Here is an 18,101-nt window from a genome sequence, read left to right as displayed (position 1 = left end):
ACCCCCCCCCGTGCTCCCCCACCCCGCGCCAGCAACTGCCATCCACACTCGACACTTTGGGGTTCTATGCTGGAGAAGCGGGACTACCGCTTGGGGTTGGGGACCCAAGTCCTGGGAGGGGCCCTCTACAAAGACGGAGGGGTGGGGGAGCCCCCATGCCTACAAAGCTTAGGAGCTGCTGGAAGACGCTGCCGAAGGGTGGGGGGTTGGGGGGCGGTGCTGATGCCCCAGAGCCACTGGGCCAGGGAGCGGCGGGCAAAGAGGAGGGGCATCGCTCGCCACTTCCCCCCTCTTTCTCTGCAGCCACTCAGGATGAGGGTCCGGCCCTGCCAGCCCGCGCTGGGGCCCCCCCGCCCGGCCCCGGTCTAACTGCCCCCGCCCCCAGGCCTCGCCCGGCTTGCAGGCCCCCAGCCGGCTCTCCAGCCCCAGGATGCGCTGAGCCGCCGGGGGGCTGAGGCCGCGCCAACTACATGCATGTCCCCCGGGGGCAAGTTCGACTTTGACGACGGGGGCTGCTACGTGGGGGGCTGGGAGGCGGGGCGGGCACATGGCTACGGCGTGTGCACGGGGCCCGGCGCCCAGGGCGAGTACAGCGGCTGCTGGGCGCACGGCTTCGAGTCACTGGGCGTCTTCACGGGGCCCGGCGGACACAGCTACCAGGGCCACTGGCAGCAGGGCAAGCGCGAAGGGCTGGGCGTGGAGCGCAAGAGCCGCTGGACGTACCGCGGCGAGTGGCTGGGCGGGCTGAAGGGGCGCAGCGGCGTGTGGGAGAGCGTGTCGGGCCTGCGCTACGCCGGGCTCTGGAAGGACGGCTTCCAGGACGGCTACGGCACCGAGACCTACTCCGACGGAGGTGCGCGGCCCGGCCCACTACTGTCTGTCTGCCTGCTCGTCCGCGTGCGCCTCCCCGTCCGCCTGTCCCGCGTCCGCCTTCCCGGCCATCTGCCCCTTTCCGCCTGCCCCGCTGTTCTGTACGCCTTCCCCCACCCATATGCGCCCCCTGCGCCCATCCTGCCGCCCTCTCCTCCCTTCGCACACGCCTTCCTCAGCGCTCTGGCCCCTGCCCGCTTCTCCCTCTCCCGGGTCTGCAGTCGGCCTGCCCTCATCCCCTCCCTATCTGCCTGTCCCTTACAACCCCCGTCTACCTGACGCTCACCCCCACATCTGCTTGTCCGTTCCACCCCTCCTCTCTGTCTGTCCCACACCACCCCTCTCCCCCCATCCGCCTGTCCCTAACACCTTTGCTTTGCTGTCGCCTCACATTTCCTCAGTCAGCTTGCCCCTCATCGCCCTGATTGTCACATGACTATCTTAAACACCCCGTCAGCCTGTCCCTCACACCCTCTGGACTATCTGTCCTTTACACACCCCAGCCTGCCTGTCCCTCCCCCTTTCCCTTGTCTACCTGCACGCCCCAAACCCACAGATCTCCTGCTATCTGTCGGCCTTCACTCCGCCCTTCCACATCTTCTGACCCAACCTGGCCCGTCCCGGCTCCTAGTGCTCTTCCTCAACCTCCACGCTAACTGCCCCACCTCTCCCTCCCGACACGTAGGCCTCCAGGGGTGCTTGGGGCCGAGGGTGCAGGAAGCAGCGGGTCCTGACCCTTTCTCCCCGTCCTACCCCGCCCGCAGGCACCTACCAGGGCCAGTGGCAGGCCGGGAAGCGCCACGGCTACGGGGTGCGCCAGAGTGTGCCCTACCATCAGGCCGCGCTGCTGCGCTCTCCCCGCCGCACCTCCCTGGACTCTGGCCACAGCGACCCCCCGACACCTCCCCCGCCCCTGCCCCTGCCGGGCGACGAGGGAGGCAGTCCGGCCTCGGGCTCCCGGGGAGGCTTCGTGCTGGCCGGGCCGGGGGACGCTGACGGCGCGTCCTCCCGAAAGCGCACCCCCGCGGCCGGCGGGTTCTTCCGCCGCTCGCTGCTGCTCAGCGGGCTCCGGGCGGGCGGGCGCCGCAGCTCCTTGGGCAGCAAGCGAGGCTCCCTGCGCAGCGAGGTGAGCAGCGAGGTGGGCAGCACAGGACCCCCGGGCTCCGAGGCCAGCGGGCCTCCGGCCCCAGTCCCGCCCGCCCTCATCGAGGGCTCTGCCACCGAGGTGTATGCGGGCGAATGGCGCGCCGACCGGCGCAGCGGCTTCGGCGTGAGCCAGCGCTCCAATGGGCTGCGCTATGAGGGCGAGTGGCTGGGCAACCGGCGGCACGGCTACGGACGCACCACCCGCCCGGACGGCTCCCGCGAGGAGGGCAAGTACAAGCGCAACCGGCTGGTGCACGGGGGGCGTGTGCGCAGCCTCCTGCCTCTGGCCCTTCGCCGGGGCAAAGTCAAGGAGAAGGTGGACAGGGCTGTCGAAGGCGCCCGTCGAGCCGTGAGTGCTGCCCGCCAGCGCCAGGAGATCGCCGCTGCCAGGTGGGCATCCGCTGCAGAGGCCAAAGCTGGGCTAAGTGGAGAAGGTACCCTGGGGACAGCTGGGGGGTGGGGGGCGTAGGTAGTGCCTACAGGAGGACCACGACCAAAGGCCTGGGGCCTAGTAGGGGAGAGCAGGCCCGAGGCCGAGCAGTTGTAGCCCTGGGTATTTGGAGTGTTTATATCTGAGGCTACAGGTGGATGTGGGTGTAACTGTGGGTGGCTGGGTATTTGAGGGAAGCCGTGTTAGACCATAAGTGTGTCTTAGTGTCTTTTGTGGGGATGTGTGTCATTGTTGTGTGTGGGAGTAGCAAGGAGCGCTGGCTTGTACAGGCTCAGAAACCTGTCCCCAGTGTTCCTCTTGCAGCTGGGAGCAGCAACCCTGGGCAGAGAGACAGGGAATGTGCGTTCCTAGCCACCTCCCTGCTTGCCCATGGACTGATGTTATCTCAGCCTCCAGCCTTGGGTAGATCTAATTTGTACAGCTGACCTATCCAACTGAGAGGAGAGCCTCTTAGATTTGCCTCCTCTGCCTCCCTTTACCCAACTAACTGAGAAAGGTTTGAGGGGAGGAGGCTCACCTGTAAATGAAATTTTCTCTCCGTAAATCAGATTACATGTCCATGCATTATCTTATTATGTAAAGCAGCACTGTGCAGTAGGAATATAATAGAAGCCGAATATGTAATTTTTAATCTAGTAGCCATGTGAAAAAATAAAAAAATAAATGATTTTAATTATTACATATTTTTAAAGTAAGCTCTAGGCCCAACATGGGGCTGGAACTCAAGCAACCCTGGGATCAAGAGTCCCACACTTCGCTGAGTGAGCCAGCCAGGTGCCCCATAAATAGTAACATCTTTATTTAAACCAAGTATATATCCAAAATTTGATCTTTTTAACCTATAACCAACATAAAATTACTAATGAGAGACTTTACATTCCCCCCTTTTTTACTAAGTCTTTGAAATTTAGTATACTTCATATTTATAGCGCATCATTTCAGATCAGACTAGCCACATTTTAAGTGCTGGATTAGATAGCACAGATCTAAAAGCCAAAAACCCATCTGTAATGAGGTTCTCAGACCTCTGATTTATACAACTCATACATGTGAATTTTTGTATGTTGCATTTTCTTTAAAAGGGAGGGTACAGTGGAAGCATTTTGTTTAAATTTGGAACTGTTTCACAGGATCAGAGGCCAAGATACGTCCACATATGCTTCAGGGAGTTTGTATAAGGGCTGACCAAGGTGTCCCTGTAGGAATGTGTCATACCCAAAGTAGATGCCTGAGCCAGGCGTGTCTATCTGTAGCTACATCTCGGTGTCTAGGTGGTTAGAGTCTGGGCCTTCAGCCAGGGAAGAGGGAGGGCAGGGCACCAGGGAGCCCTTTAGTCTAGATGAGGAACAGGCAGGGGCAGGAAAAACTGATCTCAGTAGCTGAAAGATCAGTCAGTGGGAGGAGGCTGGTTGGTCTCCCCAGCAACAGGCCTGGCAAACCTGATTGGTTGCCAGCTGCCATGGAAACAGCAGAGCCTCAGCAGCAGGTGCCCCTGCCAGGTAGCCTGAGCCTGGCCTGATGACTGGGTCTTCTGCCTAGGACTTGCTCATCTACACCCTCCAAACCCAAAAACACAGCCTCTTGTCAGTGTTGCAGTTTTTGGCTCCCGACAGAACTCCATGTAACCCAAGACTTTGATCGTCATCCTCCACCCTAAACCCTGAGACCAGTTTAGTTTCAGGGCAAGGCTAGTCATATACAGTCTGGCAGCACAAAGGGAGAAGAACAGGGTTATCTGAGGTCCCTGCAAACAGGCTCTAAAAGTCCTTCACCCAGCAGGTTTGAGGGGAGGTGGCTGACCATATCTCCCAAGGTACATAAAGAGGGGGTAGGCTTAAGACTACAGTGAACATCACCACCCTTCTCCCTCCCCCGGTACCCAGACTGCCTTCCTAAGCCAGATAAAACAAGCCTGGGGCCAGGAGTGGGGTCTTGATCCATTTAAGCCCAAGTGTAACTGATTACATTTACCTCTGCCTCTTTGTGCGTCACCTTCAGTCAGTATGACAGAACTCATTGAAAGACCATGGGACGTCTGCGATTAGCAGCAGAGGGTGAGACAGAAGGGAAACTGAGGAAGCATCTGACATTAGAGGGAGAACTGGGAAACCACTGTGGGGAAAGGACCAATAATGCTTCAAGGCTGCCTGTACCCAGGGAGCAGGGCACAATGGGAGGGACATGTGGAAGGGAAGGAAGCTAAGATTTTCCTTGGAAGAGATAATCACAACGGTGAGAAATTCACGGTGCCTTGGATAGGGAGTAGAAAGAGCAGAAAGGTGGGACTCATGCTTACCCCAAATCCAGAACTCAGAAAGGATGTGATGGTCCAGGGAGGCAGGGGCAGTGACCTAGGGGCGAGAACAGTGTGGCAACAGAAGAGGCTAAAGGAAAACAGCCTGTTAATCTGTCATGTCAGGTGCAGGGAAGGGGCAGGGTTACATTAGGAGGGTTAGCAGTGATGATGGGGAAGGAGGCAAAGCTCCAGGCACAGGGAGCCAGTGGCCCAGAACAAGGCGGGCAGGGAGGGGGAAGCTGCTGGGAAAACCCAAGCAGGTGCGACTGTAGAGAAGTGTGCTAAGAGCGTGAGGTCTCATCTATCCCTGGGAAGGAGTGGAGGGCAGCCGGTGGCTGTGGCTGGAGGAAGGGAAGTGTTACTACAGGACATGATGGTGGCAGGTGTGAGAGGAGCAGGGGAGTGTGATGAGAGCAGGCACAGCCCAGGTCTATGGGTGGAAAGCAGAGGCCTGCTGCCCTGCCAGGCCAGGGAGGGGAGCAGCAGGCAGTGCGTGAGCAAGACTGAGTACTCCAGAGATGAGCTCCCATCCAGAGGACATGATGTGGTGGGGACGTGGACCAGGGGGCTGGAGCATCTGAGCAGGTCTGCTAAGTTCCTGTCCCTGGACCCCGGCAGGGCGGCAGATGCCCTTCTAAAGGCAGTGGCAGCCAGCAGTGTCGCCGAGAAGGCTGTGGAGGCAGCTCGAATGGCCAAACTGATAGCCCAGGACCTGCAACCTATGTTAGAGGCCCCAGGTGAGGTGTGGGTGGCCCGGGGAGCTGGAGGGGCTCAGGGGCAGGGGAAGGGGAGGAAGTCCCTGCAGAGGACTGGGGATGGAAAAATCCAAGGTATGAAGATCCAAGGGGATGAGGGTGGGGGGCCAGACCCAGTTGTTTGGGGCAGTGGCACTGGGAATTTATAAAATAGGGTAATGAAGACTCAGGATCTGGGGCCTGGGGTCTGGCTATGAGAGGCCGTAAGCCTGGGAGGTGCCCAGGCAGTGGACTAAAGCTCTAGCTTTTGCTGCCCAAGGCCATTAGGCCCCTCTGATTCTTAGCTATCCCTGCCACAGGCCGCAGACCCAGGCAGGACTCAGAAGGCTCCGACACAGAACCCTTGGATGAGGACAGCCCTGGGGTATACGAGAATGGACTGACCCCCTCAGAGGGCTCCCCTGAACTGCCCAGCAGTCCTGCCTCCTCCCGCCAACCCTGGCGACCCCCTGCCCGCCGGAGCCCACTGCCTCCTGGAGGGGACCGGGGTCCCTTCTCCAGCCCCAAAGCTTGGCCTGAGGAGTGGGGGGGCCCCGGTGAACAGTCAGAGGAACTAGCTGGCTATGAGGCCGAGGACGAGGCTGGGATGCAGGGGCCCGGGCCCAGAGACGGTTCCCCACTTCTTGGAGGCTGCAGCGACAGCTCCGGAAGTCTTCGAGAGGAGGAAGGGGAAGACGAAGAGCCCTTGCCCCAGCTGAGAGCCCCAGGGGGCTCGGAGCCTGAGCCCATGGCCATGCCGGTCCTGAGGGACCCAGCCTCGAGGGGTCCCGAGGCCGGGTGCCTGACGGAAGAGCTTGAGGAGCCTGCTGCAACTGAGAGGCCCGCCCAGCCGGTGAGCTGCCCTCCGTTCCCGCTTTGTGGCCCCTTTTCTCCTCAAAGCCTTGCCTCTCATCATTTCCAGACCTCTCTGATCCCTTCAGGGGCTCTGATTTGGACTCCGCTTCCTTTCTTCCTGCACACTCTTGGACCATATCCCACCAAAAAAAAAAAAAAAAAAAATAGGGAACTTGTGAGCTGCAAGCAACCTTGGAGACCTTCATCTCCAGCTCCCTCATTTGACAGATGAGGGAACTGAGGCCCAGAGCACTTAAAGTAATTTGCCCAAGGTTACCAATAAGGAACGAGAGAGCCAAAACATCTTTCACTGTTCTCCTTCCATATAATTTCCAGCTCTTGGTTTCCTACTCCACCCCCACCCCCACCTCCACACTTTGTCTCTTTGGTGCCCAGAAATAAAAAAGGAAAAGCTTGTTCCCTCCCTACCCTGACTCCCCCTCCCTCTCCTGGGAAGAAGGGAAATGGGAAAGGAGGCAGAAAACTGGGAGGGGTGGAGTTTTCCCAGAACCCTGTATTCTGATTGGACTCCAGGCCTTCTCCTGTTTCCTAGCAACCACATCCTCACCCCTTCATCCCTCTCTGCTTTACTGCAGTACCAACTGCTGCTGCCAAAGTCTGCTACTAAGGCCAGGCACCTTCTGCCTGGGCCACGTGACATGCTAGTGGGAGGGGAGTGGAGGGAGGGGGAGAAAGGGCTGTTCCTGACTTGAGGGAGCCAGAGGGAAGGAGGGGCCCTGCCTGGGAGAAGAGAGGTGTTTTTGCAGTTCCAAAAAGGTTGGAGATGCCCCTGCTCTGACCTTTGAGGAGAGGTGCCTGGGACCCTTCAGATTTGCCATCTCTGCCAGGGCAGGAAGGTGGGACCTGTCGCTGGATATGGTCCTCAGGGACTGAGACTGTCTTTCCCCACTGTCTCTCTAGGGAGCTGCCAACCCCCTGGTGGTGGGAGCCGTGGCCCTCCTGGACCTCAGCCTGGCGTTCCTGTTCTCCCAGCTCCTCACCTAGCCCAGCCTAGTTCTGGCTTCGGTTGCTGCCTCTTCACTTCTTTGACCTGCCTTTTTCTCTTTTCCTCCTCCTGGTTGTTTTTATCTCCTATCTTTCTTTCTCTTCTTCCTTCCCTTTCTTTTCTGTCCCCCTTTGGTTTTGTCTTTGGCTTTTTCTTTCCAGCTTTCCTTTCCGATTCTCTCATTTATTCTGAATCTGTCTCTGTCTTCCTCACTCCCTCCCCCCCCCCCACCCCACCCCACCTCTCTCTCTAGATTGTTTACATATGAAGGGCTTTTCTTGCTCAGAGTCGCTCTCTTCTCTGAGACACACAAATCTAAGTCAGACCATTGCCCCGTGTCTTCCCTGCCTTTTCTTTAGACCTGAACTTCAATGAGGGTGGGGGTTTGGTGTCCCGAGGAGTCTCCTGGAAGCTGAGTGGAAAGGAAGAAGAAAATGGAGAAGGGATGACTGTATACTGGGCAAGGCACTGGCTGAGCTGCTGTGGCTCCCTGACCCAAGGGACCTGGTGTCCCTGCGAGGCCTAGTGAAGGAGCTGGAGAAGGTATAGCCTCCATCTCTGACCTTGGAGGAGCCTATCTCACCTCCAAGCGCTGAGCTAGGTTCTTGCCTAACTTTATCCTTCCCTGAAGGAGATAAGGGAGACAAAAAGTAGAATGACTCCCTAAGATCTCCCTCTTCCTTTCCTCAACCGCCAGCCCCTCATCCAACCCCCACCCCCACCCCCCGCCCCGGGTGGCATATCTTGTCAAGAGCAATGTGTAAAGGAAAGAAATCGTCCAATGCAGTCACGTCTACCCACTGACCTCTCCCACCCCCTTCTCTCCCCCTAAAAGTTTATTTGGTTGGTCTGGACTCACCTGTGGCCTTTGATTAGATTTCTAAGGGGCCTGAAGAAGATATTTCTGCCGCAGAGGGTTAGAGGCACTTGAGCTAGGACCCCACTCCCCAACTCTGGCAGTTGTGGAGCGGGGGTGGGAGGGGCATTTCGGGGAAACACAACCAGCCTAGATAACAGGAACTCACAGAGCGGCAGAAGCTGTAACAAGTTTAGTAGTCTCTAAGTGGGTTATATCCCTTCCCCCGTCACATCCGAATCTTGTGAAATGGGAAAACAACAGAAAGAGGGATCAAAGGAAGCCAATCTCTCACACACTTTCCAGGCAGGGCAGAGGTGGGAGTCAAAGCAGGGTGAGAGATGGGTGGAGAGCCCTGTTTGAGGTTGTGGCTGATCCCTGTTAATAGCTTTCCCCTGGGGGCAGGAAGCCCTAGGAAGAGGGGGACCCCTCTGTAGGGTCCCCAGGGGATCTTTCCTCCCTCCCCTGCATGAGGCAGACGAGAGCTGCCTGCCAATCCCCTCCCTCAAGGAATGGCCTTGCCTGGGAATGCCCATCACACATACCCTCTTCTTTTTTTCTAGTCAAACTCTGTTTACTCCTTGGCCTGCCTCCCTCCCTCCCCTCTAAACCTTTACTTCTGATTTCTATTTCATGGAATTTGGGATTGAAGTTAAACTACAACAGTGCCGCCAACACCAAGTCTTGCAGGAAAAAAAAATACAAAGAAATTTAACAAAAAAAAAAATATATTAATAAAAAAGTTCAAAAAAGGGGGGGGATTGTCATCTCCTTTGGGGTGCGATGGCTTCAAACCCAAGGTCTCCTGAGGCTCTTCGGGTGGTGAGAATGTACAAAGAGGCCTCTGGGAGAATCCCAAGTCTGCTATGCAGTCTTGCCGCCCGAAGAGCTCCTTGCCCTCAACTCCAAAGCCTGAGGCCTGAGGTCAGAGGATTCTAGACAGCTCAGCCGGGCAGCCCAGGAGGGGGCGGGGTCCCGTGACGGGGGCGGGAAGAGGGAAGGACCAGGAGAAGGACCAACCCCCGTCGGGCCCGGTACCAGGAAGCGCTGGGGGGAAAGGAGCTGAGTTGAGACCAGCCAGGTGAGGCTGTCGGTGGGGCTGGTGTCCTGGTGTGAAGCTGAGGCCGCCTGAGGTGTGACCTTGGGGGGGGGAATCCCGCGGAAGAGGTAGCGCAGGACCCCGGAAGGAAAGCAATGGACGAGCTAGGGATGGGAAACCAGGTAGTGCCGGAGGTTGGTGGGGTGTTGGGGAAATAGGCGGGGTTCTGGCGCATGCTCCGTCTGAACGGGCGCTAGGTGGGGCGGGGACGCATGCGTAGTGGGGCTCTCCTCCCGCGGTGACGAGGGGGCGGAATTTGGTAAACCCACATGGGGAAAGGTAAATGTGGGCTCGGTTTTAGGGTAGCTGCGGGTCCCAGTCCTTCAGGATCTTGGTACAGGGCGAGTCTGGGCTGGAAGGCCAGGCACTCCCAGCCCGAGAGGTTCAAAACCCTCTCCATTAACGGGCTCTGCCCCTTCAGGATGGTGGTGCCTTCCTTGAAGCTTCAAGATCTAATCGAGGAAATTCGTGGGGCCAAGACCCAGGCCCAGGAGCGGGAGGTGATCCAGAAGGAGTGCGCCCACATCCGCGCCTCCTTCCGCGATGGGGACCCTCTGCACAGGCACCGCCAGCTGGCCAAACTGCTCTACGTCCACATGTTGGGCTACCCCGCCCACTTTGGACAGGTACCGGGCCGGGACACCTCCCTTCTGAGTTTGATGAGGAAGGCTGAGGGGCAGGGTTTTGGACATCCTCACCTACCTGTGCCCTGATTTTTTTATTCTACAAAGTTTCTGAGCCCTTCCTTCTCACAGCATGCACCGCTAAACTCTTTCCCCATTATAACCCCTGTAGGTCATAAGCCGGACTGAACCCTTCATTCTCTGGCCAGCCCCATTCAAGCCACCTCCTTTTCTCTCCCATCCTCCTCGACTCCTGGTTCCTTGAAACTACCCACTAACTTTGAATTTCCTAAGCTTTTTCCTTGGTTGAAGGAGGATGATGGGAAATGGTGCTACAATAAATTAATCTGGGGATAAAGAAGATAGAGAAGGGATGTTAGTGCCTCGAATTTCACCCCTGCCCCTTCCTGGTCTGCCCCCTTCCCTGTAGATGGAGTGCCTGAAACTGATCGCCTCCCCCAGATTCACAGACAAGAGGGTGGGCTACCTGGGGGCCATGCTTCTGCTGGATGAGAGGCAGGATGCCCACCTGCTCATTACCAACAGCATCAAGAAGTGAGAGGGTTCTGGGAAGCACTTGGAATCAGGGAGCTGGGAGAGTGGGGAACTGGGAAATCCCAGGGGGCTGCCTGATGCAGGTACCGGAAAGGATGGATTTCTCCGACCTTGACTGACCACCCTCCCGACTCTGCAGTGACCTGAGCCAGGGGATTCATGCAGTACAAGGCCTGGCCCTGTGCACTCTGAGCACTGTGGGCTCTGCTGACATGTGCCGGGACCTGGCCACTGAGGTGGAGAAACTGCTCCTGCAGCCAGGCCCCTACGTGCGCAAGAAGGTAAGATGGCAGGACTCTAGGCACAGGAAACTGTTCTATTTGCCACATGTTAAAGGTGGGAGGTCCATCCTGGCACCCCCTGCCCCTTTCTGAGCCCCTTGATCTCTGCAGGCTGTTCTGACCGCCGTGCACATGATCCGGAAGGTCCCTGAGCTCTCTAACATCTTCCTCCCACCCTGTGCCCAACTGCTTCATGAACGCCACCACGGTAAGGCCATGGGGTTCCCCATCCCCTGCCTTACTTCTGGGTGTGGACAGAAGTGAAAAAATGGGACGGGAACACCAGCCCCCAGGGGCAGAGTAGCATGTGCACATGAACACACACACTCAGTAGACTCTCCTGTGACCCTGGCCCACCATTCACTACCCCCCTCAACACCAGGCGTCCTGCTGGGCACCATCACGCTGATCACGGAGCTCTGTGAACGAAGCCCTGCAGCCCTCAAGCACTTTCGAAAGGTGGGCTGGTGGAAGGGGCACCCCTGGGCCAGGAAAAGAGGGGCCATGGGGTTAGAATGGGGTTGAAGGTTGAGAGGATTAGGCAGAATGCCCAGTAAGGCTGTGCCCTCCCTCCAGGTGGTGCCCCAGCTGGTGCAGATCCTCTGGACTCTGGTGACGTCGGGATACTCCGCAGAGCACAGTATATCTGGAGTCAGCGACCCCTTTCTGCAGGTGGGCTGACCCTGTCCTGCTGTGTCCCTTGAACAAAGGGCTTAGCAGTAACCCAATGGCTCGCGGCCACCTCCCGGAGAACATTCTGGGTCAATGAATGTCTCAGGAGGGTGGCAAGCACAGGATTGCACAGGTTAATTCCAAGACCAGTCTGGGGAGTGGGGGATGCCTAAAGATCAGAAATCCAGTTGGGTAACAACAACAACAAAATGCCCATCTCCAAATCCCCTGGCTTTGTGTGCCTCTGATCTCCCAGGACCCAAGGGACCCGGGCAGGGGGAGGGAAAGGGGGAGGGGCAGGGAAGATCTAGGAAACCAGCCAGGCCCCTCACAATACTTTCTTCAGTGCTGGATTCTTCTCTTCAGCCCGACTCTACCCTTTGAACCCCTCCACCTTTCCATCTTTAACCCATCTCAGGTCCAGATACTTCGTCTGCTTCGGATCCTGGGCCGGAACCATGAAGAAAGCAGTGAGACCATGAATGACTTGCTGGCCCAGGTGGGAGTCTGGAGAGTGAGCATTGCTTAGGGGTGTGGCTCTAAGATCGTACTGGCCCCAGGCATCCCTCACATGATCATCCACCCCCATGGTAGCCATATAATCACGTTGCCATTTCCCTGCAGACTATGATCTCTGTGAGGATGGGGACACAGTCTGTCTCAGAGTGGTAGCCCCCAGCACATCGTGGGGGTTCGGGGAACTTTGTTAGATGATGAAGGGATGACATGGTGGGTACCTTCCAGAGACCTGAGGAGAGGACAGAGCCCCTTCTAGTTGCATTTTCTCTCTCATCTACTCAGGTGGCCACTAACACAGACACCAGCCGAAATGCGGGCAACGCAGTCCTATTTGAGACAGTGCTGACCATCATGGACATCCGCTCTGTAGCCGGCCTCCGGGTATCACCCCATATGCCTCTCCCACTGCGGCCCCACCCACCAACCCCAGCCAGGCAGACAGGTCCTAGTCACTGGTTTCTCCTCCCCACCCACGATCCTCTGCCCTACTGCCCACGCTCCTTCATGAGCACGTTGTTCCTTCCCTGACTGTCCTCAACCTTTGCCTCCCATAGGTCCTGGCTGTCAACATTCTCGGCCGCTTTCTGCTCAACAGTGACAGGAACATTAGGTAATCATCCTAGGTGTCTGGCCAGCCTGTGCCACTGAGCCCCTGGCCCTCAGCCCTCCTCCTTCCAGTGCCTCCTGATTTATGTGCCTCTTATTCCAGGACTCAGGGAAGGATGGGGCAGGGAGGGGGCTGAGGAGCATGGTATGATGGGTCCTCTCCCACTCTGGCAGGTATGTGGCGCTGATGTCGTTGCTGCATGTGGTACAGTCTGACCACAGTGCTGTGCAGCGGCACCGGCCCACTGTGGTGGAGTGTCTGCGGGAACCTGACGCCTCCCTTAGCCGGTGAGTAGGACAGAGCAACAAGAGGGCAGGGCAGAAGGCCCAGTCCCTGGTAGCCAAGACCTGGACCAGGTCAGAGCCACTGAAGTAGAGGGATTAAGGAGACAGGTGCCTGGGGAAGGGAGGGCCTGAGGTATAGCTCAGGGTGACCTGGCTACCCTGTATCAACAACCTCTTTCTCCTGCCAGGCGGGCCCTGCAACTGAGTCTGGCTCTGGTGAATAGCTCCAATGTGCGAGCCATGACGCAAGAGCTGCAGAGCTTTCTGGAATCCTGCCCCCCTGATCTGCGGGCCGACTGTGCCTCAGGCATCCTGCTGGCAGCAGAGAGGTGAGGAGACAGGTGCCCAGGAGGCAGAGATGATAGAATCTGGGGAGGGTCAATATGAGGGCTGAAGAGGCCTATGTCCCCTAGGTTTGCCCCAACCAAGCGGTGGCATATAGATACCATCCTGCGTGTGCTGACAACGGTGAGGCAGGGACTGATCTAAGAGAGCTGGGAGGGAGCAGGCAGGGTTCACTGCCCTGAACCCTGGGCCTCATTCATCCCCTCCAGGCAGGCACCCATGTACGGGATGATGCAGTGGCCAACCTGACCCAGCTGATTGGGGGTGCCCAGGAGCTCCATGCCTACTCCGTGCGCCGCCTCTACAGTGCCCTGGCAGAGGACATATCCCAAGTACTGTTCGCACCGCCAGACCCAGGGCTGCCCGAGCCTCCTGGCCCTTCCTGAGCCACCAGCTCCCTACAGCTGATGCCCAGCTGCTTTTCCCTGGAGGTCACAGCCACCTACTCAGCAGAGACATCCAAGGACAGAGCCCTGTTTTTAGTTAGAATACCTGAACTTCTGTCCTGGCTCTGCAGCCACAGATGACTGATTTAAGTCTCCTTAACGCTCTGTGTACTCAACTCTCTACCCTGCCTACCTCTCAGAGCTGTGTTGAGGATCAAATGAGATCGAGCTCGTTCGTGTGTATCAGGTTTCCACTGCCTTGAATGCTGAGTGGATTAACAGAAGCCAGCCACTATCCACTATCTATCTCCCATGTCCATATTACTCAAGTAGTATGGGCAGAAACCACGTATCTCTTCCTCAGAGCAGGGACCCTCTTGCTTGGCTCTTGGCTGAGCTCCTTTTGGTGAGGCCATGTAGTTCTGATGCTTGGCCACCAGAGGGCAGAAGACCTCCAAGAGCCAGGACAGAGCTGGGTTGCTCAGGAGAGTGGACAAACTCTTATGTAACTGTTTCGATGGGAGACATTTCCCTTCCCCACCTCTCCAAACCCCACAATCTCTGCACTGCATAAGGGCATGTCACCGTGGTGGGAGTGGGGAGGGGACCCAGAACCTGACTTAGCATCATTCTTCTCCCACGCAGCAACCACTGGTGCAAGTGGCAGCCTGGTGCATTGGAGAATATGGGGACCTCCTGCTGGAGGGGAGCTGTGAGGAAACCGAGCCCCTTCAGGTGAGGCCAATATCGGGGTTACACTGAGGAGGGCCTCAGCAGGAGAGACAAGATGCCCCACGGTTACGTCTGTGTTCCTGCGAAGGTGGAGGAAGAGGAGGTGTTGGCACTGTTGGAGAAGGTGCTGCAGTCCCATATGTCCCTGCCAGCCACCAGAGGCTATGCGCTGACAGCCCTCATGAAGCTCAGCACCCGGCTCCGTGGGGACAACAAGTAAGAAAGGGTCCTGGCCCCTCTTCTTGGTGCCTCCAGTAATAGATGTCCCTTCACCATGCCCAGCAGTTTCAGAGTTTCTCTCCAGGCACACACCCCAGGTCCCCTAGTCCATAGGTTCTTCCTTATGAGCCAGGTATTGCGGGGGTCCCCCTGCTCTGTGGGGCCTTTCCCTTCCATGTCACATCCTGGAGTTGGGGGGCAGGGCCGCCCACCCACACACACCCTGTGGCCCAGCCGCATCCGCCAGGTGGTGTCTGTCTACGGGAGCTGCCTGGATGTGGAGCTGCAGCAGCGGGCCATCGAGTACAACGCACTCTTCCAGAAGTACGACTACATGAGGTGCGACTGTCCCTGTGCCGCAGCGTAGGACCCAACCCCTGCCCTCTCCCCACGCCACTTTTCCCGGTACCCCTTTCTGGGTACAAGGGTTTTGTCGTCCCCTGCGGTCTTCCTCCTCCATAGTCAGAGCCTCCCACCCATAGTTCCTTGAAGCCAAGGTGGCTCCCAGCCCTCCATGCTCATCCGAAAACCAGCGGCAGTATGCCAGCTTAGGACATCAGTGAGGCGCTCTGACCCACCACGTGCCCGGGGCTCAGCACGGTCTTACCTGTCCTCCCACATGCTGCTTATGAAAAGCCCACGGTCCAGCCAGAGGGACACACCTATATTCCATCCTCTCAGGGCTGCCATCCTGGAAAAGATGCCTCTTGTGGAGCGAGGTGGTACCCAGGATGAGGAAGCAAAGGAAAACAAAGAAGCCCAGCATTCGGAAGCAGCCCTTGTGCCCACAGAGCCGCAGGTGGAGGCCGGAAGCCCCTGGGGGAAGAGGACTTGGTCAGGCTTCCACACCTAGCCCTGCTCCTTCTGCCCTTTCCCACAGGCCTCCAAGCTCTTGGATCTGTTAGATCTCCTGGATGGCACTTCTGGGGCTGCCCAGCCCCCACCCTCCTCAGAAGGCTCTTTAGTACACCTTCTTGACCTGCCCTATGTGTCTCCAGCCCCAGGTAAGCCTCAGTAAAGGGGAGACAGGAGACATCTTAAGAAAAGTAGGGGTATGGGGCTCCTGGGTGGCTCAGTGGATTAAGCCTCTGCCTTTGGCTCAGGTCTTGATCCCAGGGTCCTGGGATCGAGCCCCACATCGGGCTCTCTGCTCAGTGGGGAGCCTGCTTCCTCCTCTCTCTCTGCCTGACTCTCTGCCTATTTGTGATCTCTGTCACAAATCTTAAAAAAAATCTTAAAAAAAAAAAAAGAAAGAAAGAAAGAAAAGGAGGGGTGGAAATGGGCTGCTTCTCCTTTTTTGCCAAGGACTGAAGTCCACATGCCCTCCTCCGTGCTGTGAACCTCTCATCCCTTCCCCATCTTGATAGATAAAAGGCTTCATTAGCTCATGCCAGTTCCCTCCTGGATACCCCTCAATGCCTTCTCTTTGTTCGATACTTCATACCCTAGCCCGTGAGGCCCAGCTGCCTCCCAGTCCGTCTCCTATACTTCCCACTCCCGGCTCCATGGCCCTCTCAGCTCCTCAGACCCTCTTACCTGAAGCCCTTGGTAAACTTGTGCTCCTTTCACATGGAATGATCTTTTTTTTTTTTTTTTTTTTTTTTTTTTACTTTATTTGAGAGAGAGACCTAGAGAGCACTAGTGGGCTGAGGGGCAGAGGGAGAAGCAGACTCCCTGCTGAGAGCTTAATGCAGGGCTCGGTCCCAGGACCCTGGGATCATGACCTGAGCCAAAGGCAGATGCTTAACCAACTGAGCCACCCAGGCGTCCCTCCATGGAATGTTCTTGCCCAGCACGTCAGATGACTGGCTCATTCTCATTCTTCAGGCCTCAGCTAAAATGTCAGATGCCTTCCCCTGTTTATTTATTTATTTATTTATTTATTTATTTATTTGAGATGGAGAGCATGAACAGGAGAAGGGGCAGAGGGAGAGGGAGAAGCAGACTCCCTGCTGAGCAGGGAACCCGATATGGGGTTTGATCCCAGGACCCTGAGATCACAACCCGAGCTGTAGGCAATTTGCTTAACTGACTGAGCCACCCAGGTACCCTTATTTAAGTTATTCCTCCCAGTTACTCTGACGTCGTTTATTTTCTTCATAGCACCAAATAGTCTGTGATTATCTTGGTTGTTTTCTTGTTTATTGTTTTTCCTTGCCCACTAGACTATAAGCTCAGAATAGGGACTTCATCTTCTTGTCCACTTTGTACCTGGCTTCTCCAGCACTGCCTTGAACCCAGTGGGCACTCACTTAATTTCTGTTGAATGAATGAATGAGCTTGTTATCTTCCCCATACACTGAGCTGCTGCTTTTTCCACACTCCAGCTTCCATCCCAAATCTCAAAGTGTTTGAGCGTGAAGGACTGCAGCTGAATCTGTCTTTTGTTCGACCCCCTGGAACCCCTGCTTTGCTCTTAATCACAGTCACTGCCATCAACACCTCAGGGGCTGATGTCACCCACTTCGTCTGCCAGGCTGCTGTGCCCAAGGTTTGTAGAAGACCAGGATTTGAGGTGGCCTGGGCACCCCAGGAAAAAAGGCTAAGTAGGGGAGGTGGGTGGGAGGAAGAATGAGACAGGAAGGGAATGCAGAGACAAGCACTTGGGGAGTTATGGGAAGAGGGTTTGAAACTGTTGGGTGCAGAGGGGTTGCCTGAGCCCAGCTATCTGCCTTACTGTGCTCTTCCCAACCTCCTGTGTTCAGAGTTTCCAGCTGCAGCTCCAGGCCCCCAGTGGGGACACAGTTCCAGCTCAGGGTGGCCTTCCCGTGACCCAGCTTCTCAGAATCCTCAATCCTAACAAGGTGAGCTCAGGAGCACCCACCCCACCCCCTGTTGATAAGACCCTGGGACTGAAATCACAGATGCTAACCCTGGTCTCCACTCTCATATTCCTAGGCCCCCTTGAGGCTGAAGCTGCGCCTCACCTACAACCACTTTGGCCAGTCCGTGCAGGAGATCTTTGAGGTGAACAACTTGCCCGTGGACACGTGGCAGTAACACCCTCCATGCAGTCTGAAATCCTCCTGTGTCCCAACACCCCAGGGTCTCAGCCACTTGGCGCCTCTACCTGACAGCGACCAGCAGGTGGTGCTCTGGTCCTGCATTTGCCTCTGCAAAAAAGGGGGGGGGGTGGGGGGTGCTGTCCCCTTACTTCCCACAAATAATGAAAGTCCAATAAATCCTGAGGGGAAAAGCCATATTTGGGTACAGTTGAGATAGAACACATTTACAAATCATAGCAAGGGAAGAGTCTTCTTATCCAGGAAGTTTGTATCTTTCCTTGAGCCTTAGGAACCTGTTTCAACAAAGAAGGGCTCTTTCTACCCTCTCCAGGTCGGGGAGCAAATTTGCCCCTAAACTTCCACAGGAGGCACTCTACAATCTGGTCCAGAGTAGGGCACAGCAGCAAAATGAAACAGAACTTCCAGATTTTTTTTTTAAGATTTTATTTTTATTTGACAGAGACACAGTGAGAGAGGGAACACAAGTAGGGAGAGTGGGAGAGGGAGAAGCAGGCTTCCCAATGAGTAGGGAGCCCGATGCAGGACTCGATTCCAGAACC

At 56.6% G+C, this 18,101-nt stretch overlaps 2 protein-coding genes across 4 annotated transcripts; both read left to right on the top strand.

The window, feature by feature from the left end:
• The first annotated feature begins 474 nt into the window (after positions 1 to 474).
• Positions 475 to 7,633, top strand: LOC111140627 (junctophilin 4). The gene is made up of 5 exons (XM_022492824.1): positions 475 to 853; positions 1,635 to 2,406; positions 5,382 to 5,500; positions 5,818 to 6,350; positions 7,274 to 7,633. The coding sequence occupies exons 1-5, from the start codon at positions 475 to 477 to the stop codon at positions 7,355 to 7,357; spliced, it is 1,887 nt and encodes a 628-aa protein (XP_022348532.1). The 3' UTR covers positions 7,358 to 7,633.
• A 1,321-nt stretch (positions 7,634 to 8,954) lies between these two features.
• LOC111138893 (adaptor related protein complex 1 gamma 2 subunit) lies at positions 8,955 to 17,736 on the top strand. Of its 3 annotated transcripts, none has more exons than XM_022490873.1 (21): positions 8,955 to 9,295; positions 9,735 to 9,939; positions 10,367 to 10,491; positions 10,631 to 10,772; positions 10,884 to 10,980; positions 11,349 to 11,444; positions 11,863 to 11,943; positions 12,246 to 12,344; positions 12,518 to 12,573; positions 12,744 to 12,857; positions 13,043 to 13,183; positions 13,268 to 13,322; positions 13,409 to 13,531; positions 14,231 to 14,320; positions 14,406 to 14,533; positions 14,771 to 14,875; positions 15,218 to 15,335; positions 15,417 to 15,540; positions 16,864 to 17,027; positions 17,242 to 17,340; positions 17,435 to 17,736. In XM_022490873.1, exons 5-21 carry the CDS (start codon positions 10,966 to 10,968, stop codon positions 17,534 to 17,536), a joined length of 1,710 nt encoding a protein of 569 aa, XP_022346581.1. In that variant the 5' UTR covers positions 8,955 to 9,295; positions 9,735 to 9,939; positions 10,367 to 10,491; positions 10,631 to 10,772; positions 10,884 to 10,965; the 3' UTR covers positions 17,537 to 17,736. The 3 variants fall into 3 exon arrangements, with proteins under 3 accessions (XP_022346581.1, XP_022346571.1, XP_022346561.1); XM_022490863.1 differs by lacking the exon at positions 10,367 to 10,491 and adding an exon at positions 11,155 to 11,231 and having other exon boundaries at positions 9,246 to 9,295; XM_022490853.1 differs by lacking the exon at positions 8,955 to 9,295 and adding an exon at positions 11,155 to 11,231 and having other exon boundaries at positions 9,503 to 9,939.
• Positions 17,737 to 18,101: the final 365 nt, after the last annotated feature.

Source organism: Enhydra lutris, unplaced genomic scaffold, assembly GCF_002288905.1.
Source record: "Enhydra lutris kenyoni isolate GAN:26980312 unplaced genomic scaffold, ASM228890v2 scaffoldscaffold4, whole genome shotgun sequence".
In the NCBI taxonomy this organism is placed as follows: Eukaryota; Metazoa; Chordata; class Mammalia; order Carnivora; family Mustelidae; genus Enhydra; species Enhydra lutris.
This window is presented reverse-complemented; position numbering and strand designations above follow the sequence as displayed.

Coding starts and splice junctions, on each gene's coding strand:
- LOC111140627 (XM_022492824.1), top strand. CDS start 475: ATGTCCCCCGGGGGCAAGTTCGACTTTGACGACGGGGGCTGCTACGTG. Junction 2,407..5,381: donor CAGGAGATCGCCGCTGCCAG/GTGGGCATCCGC, acceptor GGACCCCGGCAG/GGCGGCAGATGCCCTTCTAA. Junction 6,351..7,273: donor CTGAGAGGCCCGCCCAGCCG/GTGAGCTGCCCT, acceptor CTGTCTCTCTAG/GGAGCTGCCAACCCCCTGGT.
- LOC111138893 (XM_022490853.1), top strand. CDS start 9,583: ATGGGGAAAGGTAAATGTGGGCTCGGTTTTAGGGTAGCTGCGGGTCCC. Junction 10,981..11,154: donor GCTTCATGAACGCCACCACG/GTAAGGCCATGG, acceptor CCTCAACACCAG/GCGTCCTGCTGGGCACCATC. Junction 13,184..13,267: donor ATCCTGCTGGCAGCAGAGAG/GTGAGGAGACAG, acceptor TATGTCCCCTAG/GTTTGCCCCAACCAAGCGGT.